Here is a 9,999-nt window from a genome sequence, read left to right on the forward strand (position 1 = left end):
ACATACTATAAAACTCACCCAATATAATTGTATGCTTCAGTGATTTTAGTAATTTACCAGGCAGTACAGCCATCACCAGAATCCATCACTTGTTTTTAATTTATTATTTGTTTGGGTTTCTTCTCCCTAGGTTTTGGCTCTACTTCTTCCACCATAAGCTTCATTATGGCGGTATCTCTCACCACTTTCTCTGGTCCAAGAACAGAAATGAGCATCCTGGAAACCAACCAGTACTTGCGCTCCCAGCTGGAAAAAAGCAAACAGGACTTTCAAGACCTCACAGAGAAATTCCTCATGTCCCAAGCTACTGCCTACTCCCTGGCCAACCAGCTGCAGAAATACAGTAAGTCTTATGGGTTCACAGTCACCAGAGTGATATATGATTGTCCATATTCCCTCCAAGCACCTAAACACCCTCCAGACTTTCTTTTCTCTTCTTCATCAAATCAAATCAAATAAATCTCATCCTTACTATACTCCTAGAAAGGTGGAAGTGGGTAGTTTACCCTAATTTTGCAGAGGATGGAAACACTGAGGCACAAAGGAGTAAAGTTTGCAGTGAGATTGTATGGAGGAATAGCGGCTGAGATCTCGGCTCAGGCACTAAACTTTCTTTTCTCTCCCAGGAACAGGTGTCAGATCCTTGTTGGCTTAAACATGTCAGGATTTAATTCAAACTTTTATGAGTACCCATTTGCAAAGCACAGTTCTAGCTGCACTCAGGGAGAAAGAAGTGATAGGAGACCCCACCTACCTTAAAGGAGTTTAAAGCTCTCTGTTCCCAAGTGAACCACAGATATCTGGAGATGAGAACATCAATAACAGAGAGTGGAGGGGTGGAGCTGTAGTGACTGAGGAACACGGGAGCGAGGGCACGAGAGGGACAGGGATATAAGGGGAGGATTCTTCCTGACACTGAAATTGAGTTTGCTTTCAAATTTCTACCATTATTTTTCAATAAACCAATGGGGGATAAAATTTTCTATCTAACTTACTGACATGGGCTGAAAAGTAGAAATTAAAGCCTACTTGTCAAAGAAGTGAAAAGACAAGCTTTGGCGTGTGGGAATGTTAGGTTTTTTAGTATCAGTTATTATAATCATATTGCAGCTTTTTTTGAAACTGCAGAAGAAAGATATCTTCCAACATCTTCGTGTAAAGGTAATACAGTGCAGTGATTAAGAGCATGTACCCTGACGCCAGACTTCCTGGATTTAAACCCAAGTTGTTTATCTTCTCTCTGCCTCAGTTTCCACATCTGTAATGGTAATAGGACTAGTATCCACCTCCTCAGGTAGTGGTGATGATTACAGGATGATAATTCTCGAAAATCTACTAGAACAGGGCCTTGGCAAACACTGTGTATTAGTTCTGCCTCCAGACTAACACAACACCTGTTAGCATTTGAGCATATGTCTTTCAGACTTTTTTCCCTTCATGCACATTTTTACATAGTTTGTATCCAGATAAACTTTAAAATCTTTGAGGGACTTCCCTGGTGGCACAGTGGTTAAGAACGGGTTCGAGCCCTGGTCCGGGAAGATCCCACATGCTGCGGAACAACTAAGCCCGTGTGTCACACCTACTGAGCCCGCCGGCCTAGAGCCCATGCTCCGCAATGAGAGAAGCCACCGCAGTGAGAATCCCGCGCACCACAGTGAAGAGTAGCCCCCGCTCACTGCAACTAGAGAAACCCCGCACACAGCGATGAAGACCCAACACAGCCAAAAATAAATGAATAAATAAAAATTTTTTAAAATCTTTGAAATATTGGGGGATTACGGACACTCTCAGTGTGGGACAACTGTCAGCCCTACAGTTCTTGGAGCCTTCCCCAAAACACGGGAAATTCCTACTCCATGCCCCAGCTTAATATTCTACTTAAGAGGCTGCAAGGCTTGGTAAAGTTTTGGAGTCAGAACTCAGGGTATGTGAATTCTGACTTTGCTTCATTCCAGTTGAATCATCTTGAGAAAGTTATTTCACCTGGCTGTGAGCTTCTCTTTCCTCAGCTGTAACATGGGGAGGAATCAAATGCCACGTAGTTGGGAGGCTGAGGAATCAGATGTGGAAATCCCTGCGTAGAGCCTGGCACCGAGGTTACATCTGTCCCCGGGATGGACCCTGCCTCCTCCCTTGAAGGCGGTGACCGCAGCAGCCTGTCCAGCTTTCCCCTGAGGCAGCATCTCTGTTTCCCCAGAGTGTGAAGAGTACAAAGACCTCATTGAATCTGTGCTGGAGGAGGAAGTGCTGTTTGAGGAGGGGGAGCTGGCAGAGAAGATGAGACCGGCTGCAAGGCTTGGGTAAGGAGGAAGCTGTGTGGGAACGTGTGTGAAGTGGGGAAGCCCAGGCTGGTAGAATAAAGAGCAAATCTGTGCAAGGAGAAGGGCAGACATGTACACGGCAGGCCCAGAACTAGACAAAGACAGCCTGCGGGGCTGTGGGAACTGGATGGTGGACTAGTTAGGCCTCTGGATTCTCCCTCAAATACTATATGAATAAAATGGAGACACATGCCTGGGTTAGAATACTAGCAATGTGGCTTCTAACTGTGTGACCTTGGGCAAATGTATTTAACTTTCCAGCATCTCAGTTACCTCAGCTACCTCATCCGTAAAATGGAAATACAAACAGTGTCTACCTCAGAGGGTTATGAAGATTAAATGCACGATTACCAGTGGTTAGAACCCTCTCACACACATGTGAAGCTCTCAAGAAATATTTGCTGTAATTATTATACTTGTTCTTACTTTTTATAAGTGTGGTGATTGTCATCCTTTTTTAATATTAGATTTGGTTTTTATTAGTTATGCAGTCCCGACTTAAGGAATCCATGCTGGCAAAGGAGTCCTGACGCCTGAGAGGGGCTTCTTGATGGTGGCTGGCCCAGGTTATGCAGCCTCAGGGCTGGGCCTCTGTAAGACTAGGCCCCTGGGGTGGTGGCAGCCTGGGGACTGCGAGGACCTCTGCTCTTGACAGGCCCGGGGCTTGGCCATGGCTGGCAAGGAGACACTCCTCACTTCCAGTTTTCCGAAGTACCTTTCATGATAATAATGTTTCTCCTCCCCAACTTTGATTTTTTTTCCCCCAAGTATCAGACTATGTGGAGTGTTAACTGGGAGGGCCATTGAGTAGATAGATAATTGAGCAGCTGTTGCCTAGAAAATGAATTATTAATTTGCAAGGACCAGCATTGCCCATCCTTAGAGAGTTTCAAACATAGGGTAGATTGTGGCATTTAAGACATCTTTTAACCTTGGTTAAAATGAAATCTGAGAAGCTCAATTGTGTAAGACCCACTAAAGCAGAGATACTTGATTGAAGTTTGCCTAGGTCTGGAACCCTGTTTCTCCCTGGTCTCTGCCTTTTAGGAACCTCCTCTGACACTTTATAGGAACTCTAAGGAATAGAGTTTGAAAGACAATCTGTAGAAGATCACTTAGTGGTGAGGAGATTCAGGCATCAGATGGGGTAGATGACAACCTCTAGTCTAGCATTAGGATTACGTGGTTCTGAGTATTAACTGATTGCCTGCTTGGGTGTATACACGCTATTGTGTACTGTAAGTTGGGTAATACGGCACTGTCTCCAGCCTCACAGAGCTCACATTCTAGATTGGAATCTATGAGAAATATTTGTACAATAATTAGAAAACTGTGAAATCCCACACAGAGTAATGCAATTGTTACTCAGAATTTTAATTGTTACTCTTAAGTGCCTCCCTACTAATTACGGCTTATCTTCTTGTCATGCAAAGGAATGCTCTTCATCTCAACCCTCTCACTGATTTTTCTTTTCATCCTTTCAATTAATATCAGATGTATCTTTCCAATACTTCTGTACCTGACTTCCCCACACACACACTTTCTGCATAATGCTTGATGATGCATATGACATTGAAATGGATGTGGGCTGAAGTGAGGAACTGAAAGGGCTTCTTTTTAAAGCAAAATTAATAAAAAAGAAAGAGACAAACCCAATGCTATTTTACTCATTCCCTCTGTCACAGGCAAGGCACACAACCTGCGCGAGAATTCAACATGGGGAATTTCTTACGAGTAATCTAAGAGATATCTCTGCTGAAATTCCCATAACTTATCATTCATGACTTTCACTTTTACATTTTACTTTTCTTTCCCACTCTAGGAGATATGATCCCCTAATTCAGGCTCAGGCCCGAGAACTGACCCACTTACGACAGAAGCTACAGGAAGGGAAAGGTGTCTGTTATTTTTTCATGCAGCACGCAAAGAACACAGTCAAGTCTTTTGAGAGTCTCCTCAGGAGCACTGACGTTACCTACTACCAGAGACAGAGGTTCTGTGAGCTACTGGCCCAAGGAAGCCAGCTGGCAGAGACACTTGCCAGCAAACTCACCACTGGTAAGTTGGCTTACAGGTTCTGAGGACCCTTAGCTCCTCCCAAGGTCCTAGCCTCACATAAGACTCCGTGCCTCCACGACTCTAAGAGTGACTTTTTAGCCAGATGTCCTGCTGTTTTGTGCCGTTCTCAGCCAAAGGATAGTGATGCTGTCAGCTAGAAAAACCTGGAGGACCTCCCCTGGGCCCGAGGCAAGCCCCCACAGACATTTCCCCTTTTGGAGCCAATGTTATGGCTGGACCAACCCTTGTGGTTCTTATTATGATTGCAAGATACACCTCAGCAACAACCATCAGGGAACTTTGAAAAACATGAGGTGTATTACTCACACTTCCTGGAGGGTACACGGTTCCCCCAGGGCCACCCAGTGAGGTCAGGGGTAGAGAGGGAGACAGCACAGGCCTGTGGTTCTGCTTAACTTGGGTTGAGGCTGGGGTGCTTAGGGTTTTGTGGATTCACTCTTTATTTGTGAATTTAAAACAGAAGAGGGGGAATTAAAGTGCAGGAAAGAAAAACAAGCGGTCAAACACCAGTTATCTAAATCAACCAGGGATCTCTAAATCAAGAGCAACTCCAGAGGTGGGGCGGCCTGCTTCTTCATCTAGTCCTGTAGCTGCGCATGTGATTCTTTGAGATAGCTGTCTTTGAAGTGGATGCCTCAGGAATCAGTAATAATATCAGGCACTCGGGTTACAATTTTAAAAGAAGAGGACTGTCAGGTGCTTACACTCCACCTGCCGTTCACCTCACATTCTGGGGACCATGACAATGTGAGGACTGGCCGGGGGCCAGTACAGGGGAGAATACACGGGGCTGGAGGCCACATTGTTACAACTGCCTCCTTCATCACAGGCTTTTGGACCAGGAGGCAGCAGCCATCCAATCATTTTTGGTTTTTAAGAATAATTGACATACAGTAAAATGACCCATTGTAGTATCAGTTCTGTGAGTTTTGAAAAATGCATACAGTGGTAAAAGCACCACCACAATCAAGATGTAGAAAAGTTCCATCACTCCTAAAAGTTCCCTTGTGCCTCTTTGTAGTCAGCCGTTTTCCCCAAACCCAGTCCCTGGCAACCACTGGGTCTGTTTTCTGTCCCTTTAGATTTTTCATCTCCAGAATGTATCAGTAGTTTGTTCCTTTTTTATTGCTGAGTACTATTCCCTTATAGAGATGTACCACTTTTTGTTTATCCATTCATCCACACTTTGGGCCAATTATGAATAATAGCTGTTAAGATTCACATACAGATTTTTGTGTGAGAATACATTTCACTTCACTTCACTTGGGTAAATAGCTAGGAGTGAGATTGCTGGGTCATAGGGTGAGTGTATGTTTAACTTATAAGACACTGCCTTCTAGGTAATTAAAATTGTGAATTTTCATTTTTGCTTCGTTTTTAATGAACATTTGTCTTTCAGAATAGGATTGTGTGATAATGATTAAATGGCAAAAACAAAACATGATTTTGTGCAATTAACAAAAAGGTACTGTAAGCAAAATAAAAACGTTTCTTGGTAACACACACACACACACACACACACACACACACACAAAGAAACTGCCCTATTGTTTTCCTATGTGGCTATACCATTTCACATTCCCCCTAGTGATGAGTCAGCATTCCAACTGTTCCCCAACACCAGCTTTTGATATTTTCAGGTTGTTGTTCTTTTGCTTTTTGTCTTTTAATAGGTGTGTGGTTGCCTATCATTGTGGTTTTAATTTGCATTTGCCTATTGACTAATGATTTTGAGGATCTTTTCATATGCCTATTGACCATCCAAATATCTTTGGAAAAGTGAGTGTTCACCTATTTTGTCCATTTTAAAGTTGAGTTGTTTGTTTTCTTATTATTGAGTCTTGAGAGTTCTGTATATTTCTGGATACAATTCATTATCAGATATTTGATTTGTCAATATTTTCTCCCGGTCTGTGGCTTATCTTTTCATTCTCTTAACTCCCTTTCAAAGAGAAGAATTTCTTAATTTTGATGAAGTCCAACTTATGGATCATAAGTTTGTAGTTCTATCTAAGAACTCTTTGCCTAAAACAAGGTTCTTTGCCTTTCCATGTAGATTTTACAATCAGCTTGTCATTATCTATTTAAATCCTATTGGGATTTTGAATGTCATTGCTTTAAATCTATGAAAAGTTTGAGGAGAATGGACATTTTTAATAATATTGAGTTTTCTAATTAATGATCATAGTGCCTTTCATCAAGTTGAGCTATTGTTTGTTTTCTTTTATTTATCCGTATTTCAATGAACAAACAAACCTTCTACTTATTGTTTTATGATGGCGACTGCGGACATCAGAGAAGAAACTGTCTGCTAACACAGATGTGAGCAGGCACGGTACAGCTAAATAAACCTTTCAACTTATTTAAGGAAGTTCCTCTTTGTTCCTTATTTGCTGAGAGTTTTATTTTGAATTGATGTTGAGTTCTGTCAAATGCTTTTCACTCATCTGTTGAGATGATTATATGTTTTTATTATGTTGAGTACTTTTAGATTGTACTCTGGACATTTTGAACATTAAATTTTGAGACACTGGGTCCTGTTAAAGTCCTCTGGAAATTATTTCCTAGCGAGCAATCAACCCCTTCTAGGTTCAGACTTCAAGTTGTGTCTCACCTTCTATGGGCAGTAGTTCCAATGTCAGTTTAGTGTTCAGGGCCTTTGATGTGTTGTTTGGGTCAGTCCAGCAAATATGTCACTAGGTTTAGTTTGCACTAGCCGATGTTTTATATGGTAATTCAGATCTCTAATCCTTTGCCATGATTCCTTGGGTCTGTTCCACACATGTTCAGTTTGGGGATGAGCCCTGGGATTTTTGACAGTTTGTAGACAGTTTTCCAGCCTCTCCCCTCTCTGGCATTTCTTCCCTACTTTCCAGTTCCCAAGGGTCCTTTTTCCAAGTCTCTCTGTTCAGAAAGATTGGGTTCTCTCAGTCGTTTCTCCTATCTCACTGTCTTGCAGTTCCACACGACTGGGGCTACTTTAAGAGCAAGGAGGCAAGAAAATTGAGAAAGAAAAAAAAAAGAGGGGACACTCTTCACACTTTTCAGACAAGAGGTCCCTTTTGGACTAGAGAGCTAGATTCTCATTTGTGGTTAAGGTCCCTGCTCAGCTGCCTCGACAATACAGTTCTGCAACTGGGCTGGTCTCTGGGCAGGGTCAGGAGAGAAAAAAAAAGAGAAACGGAAAAGAAGGGAAGATTCCCTTTACAGTCATCAGCATGCAGAGGTCCCTTGGTCCAGTCAGTTGCTTAGAAACAGGTGGTTTCTTCTAAAGTATTTACTCCTCAGTGGCTGCTGCAGGGTCTGTGTGAGAGGAATAATGGGACTCACAACCATGGTCCATCAACCAAGTTTGTGGGGGAAATGAAGGTTACAGCTGAAGAAGTATAGAATACAGGTGGGCAAGTATCCTTTGTGCTGGGGAACAGGACATTTTAAACTTTTTGCCTGGATTCAGTAGCAGACATCATGGGGACAATTCACCACACCAGCAACAGTGCTCAGTGTTGCTCAGGAAAGCCTGCCAGGCTACTCCTCTAAAGACACGACCTGAGCCCTCCTGGAATAATTCTTTCAGAGCGTTATGAACAAACATGTAGGTATAAAAAAATAAATAAAATTCTAAAATTCTAAATAAATAAATAAAGTAAAAAAACCCCCAAAAAACAAAAAAAACAAACATGTAGGGTATTATGACTCTGTCAGATAGACCCTTGTATTTGTAAGGCATGAAATGGGACAGGCTCAATTTCCTACTAGCTGTCTCTATTTTTGGTTCACAGGAAATCATCATGATAGGAAGGATGAAGATGGACAGGAGCCGCTAGCACCCAGGTAACTCTGAATGATGAAAGGACTGATAATGGAATGGTGAAATCTAGAGAGGATTCCAGAAGCAAGAGACCCAGAGGCCAAAGGTCCCAGATCCAGGAGAAACCAGAAACTGCTGATTGTACCTATTTCATTCGTTCATCATACAATGATATGTCCTATTAATCCATGTTTTCTGTTCTCTTTGCAGTTCTTGTATTAGTTACCATTTCTTAGTAATTCCTCAAGTTAAGTTAACAAGAGTCAGTCTGACCTAAAGGTAAACCAGCCAGAGATCCCTGGTTTCTATTTTCTAAAAACCTGCATGGTTAAAAGCTAAAGTGAGATGCCTATCTGGTTTCTGCACAATTTTCTGAGATATGTTGGCAGATGTTTCATAGCCAGAAATATCTTGAAAAATAAAGTCAATCATATCAAACATTTAGAGAGAGAGAGAGAGGTCTAAAAGCTGCAAGAGCCCTAGGAGGTTACATTGCCTCAGGAGCCATTATTCAATGGACTCCTTCATATACTATTACATAAAATTTGTCCACAGCATTTTAAAGCCAATATTATAGGTCTCTGTGTGTCCGGTGTGTCAGAGTGTATTTTAGAGGAGTCGTTGAGTCTACTTCCTCATCCGCGTTATGAGGTCAGTACACTGAACACTTGTTGCTGTCTCTCCTACCCCAACTCTAGGCACACTATAACCCCAGTCAAAAGTGGATTGTTATGCTTTCTCTCTCTGAGAGGATGGCCCCTTTGGTTTCTGGTGCCTCTTCCATGAGCTTCAGATCAGGACCAGCTGTGAGGCTGTGGTTCCAGGTTGCCTTAGTTTAATCTCCTTTCTTGCCTGCCCCCCACCCTCCCTCCTCTCCATTCCCCACCCAGGCTCAGCATGGGGCTCCAGGAGGAAGAAGTGAATGAAGTCCTGGAGGACTCACTGGATGAAAGGTATCTGACTCATTCCAGTCTCCATGACTCCCATCAGCCTCCCAGCAGCAATGCCTTTGTGTGTGATGTGCAGGAGGCGACCTCTGCTGTGGATGTAGCCAGTGAGTACTCCCAATTAAAGAGAATAACCCCCAACAACCAGAAGACTGAATAATAAAGCTCTGGTAGCTTTTACATGCTCACCACCTCTGTCTATGCTGATTGAGATCATCTCTGCCGGCAGACCCTAAAAACTAACCTTGAAAAAGTGATTAGGCTGAACACAGTTCTGGGTCCAAGTTTTAAGTACAAGTCCCTGGTGAGTCTGGTCATTTGCATTGTTCCTGGTCCACACCTCACCTCCATCCCTCTGTCCCCCACTGGCATATGCAAGCTGAGGAACCCCAGGCAAACCAGAGCGCAGAGAGTGAAGGGATCATGGCAAACTCTCTGCCACCCTTTAACACATGCACGGAATCTGTCTAATAAACTTCCTTCTTTAAGATGAAGCATCTTAGCTTTTCTGAATTGTTCTTGCTATTTATAGTTCCGGAACGGTGTCCCTTAGGCTTTTCTAGCTGTCCAAGAATATTGGCAGTCTTGCCCATATTTGGGGCCCACTTATCATGGTTCCTGAGTTCAAGCACCAGTGTCCATCCCCCCTCAGGTGGCTTGTCTCCCCGTAAGGTTCCATCTTAGTACTAGAATATCAGATGGTGTCCCTAAGGCCAAGGCTCTGATCTTGGCAACACTTGGGTAAATGGCCAAGGTTCCCATTCTTTATGCAACACAAGATTTGGTGGGGTTATTTTTGTTTGTTTGTGGGTTTATTCTCAGTGCAGTATTCTAATCT

General features: G+C 42.9%; 1 protein-coding gene across 1 annotated transcript; it reads left to right on the forward strand.

Annotated features, from left to right (window-relative positions):
* Positions 1-165: 165 nt before the first annotated feature.
* Positions 166-9,053, forward strand: LOC132351580 (neuroblastoma breakpoint family member 6-like protein). Its single transcript, XM_059901447.1, has 5 exons — positions 166-343; positions 2,201-2,303; positions 4,147-4,382; positions 8,186-8,237; positions 9,008-9,053. Exons 1-5 carry the CDS (start codon positions 166-168, stop codon positions 9,051-9,053), a joined length of 615 nt encoding a protein of 204 aa, XP_059757430.1.
* Positions 9,054-9,999: the final 946 nt, after the last annotated feature.

The sequence above is a fragment of the Balaenoptera ricei genome, chromosome 1 (assembly GCF_028023285.1).
Source record: "Balaenoptera ricei isolate mBalRic1 chromosome 1, mBalRic1.hap2, whole genome shotgun sequence".
Taxonomy (NCBI): Eukaryota; Metazoa; Chordata; class Mammalia; order Artiodactyla; family Balaenopteridae; genus Balaenoptera; species Balaenoptera ricei.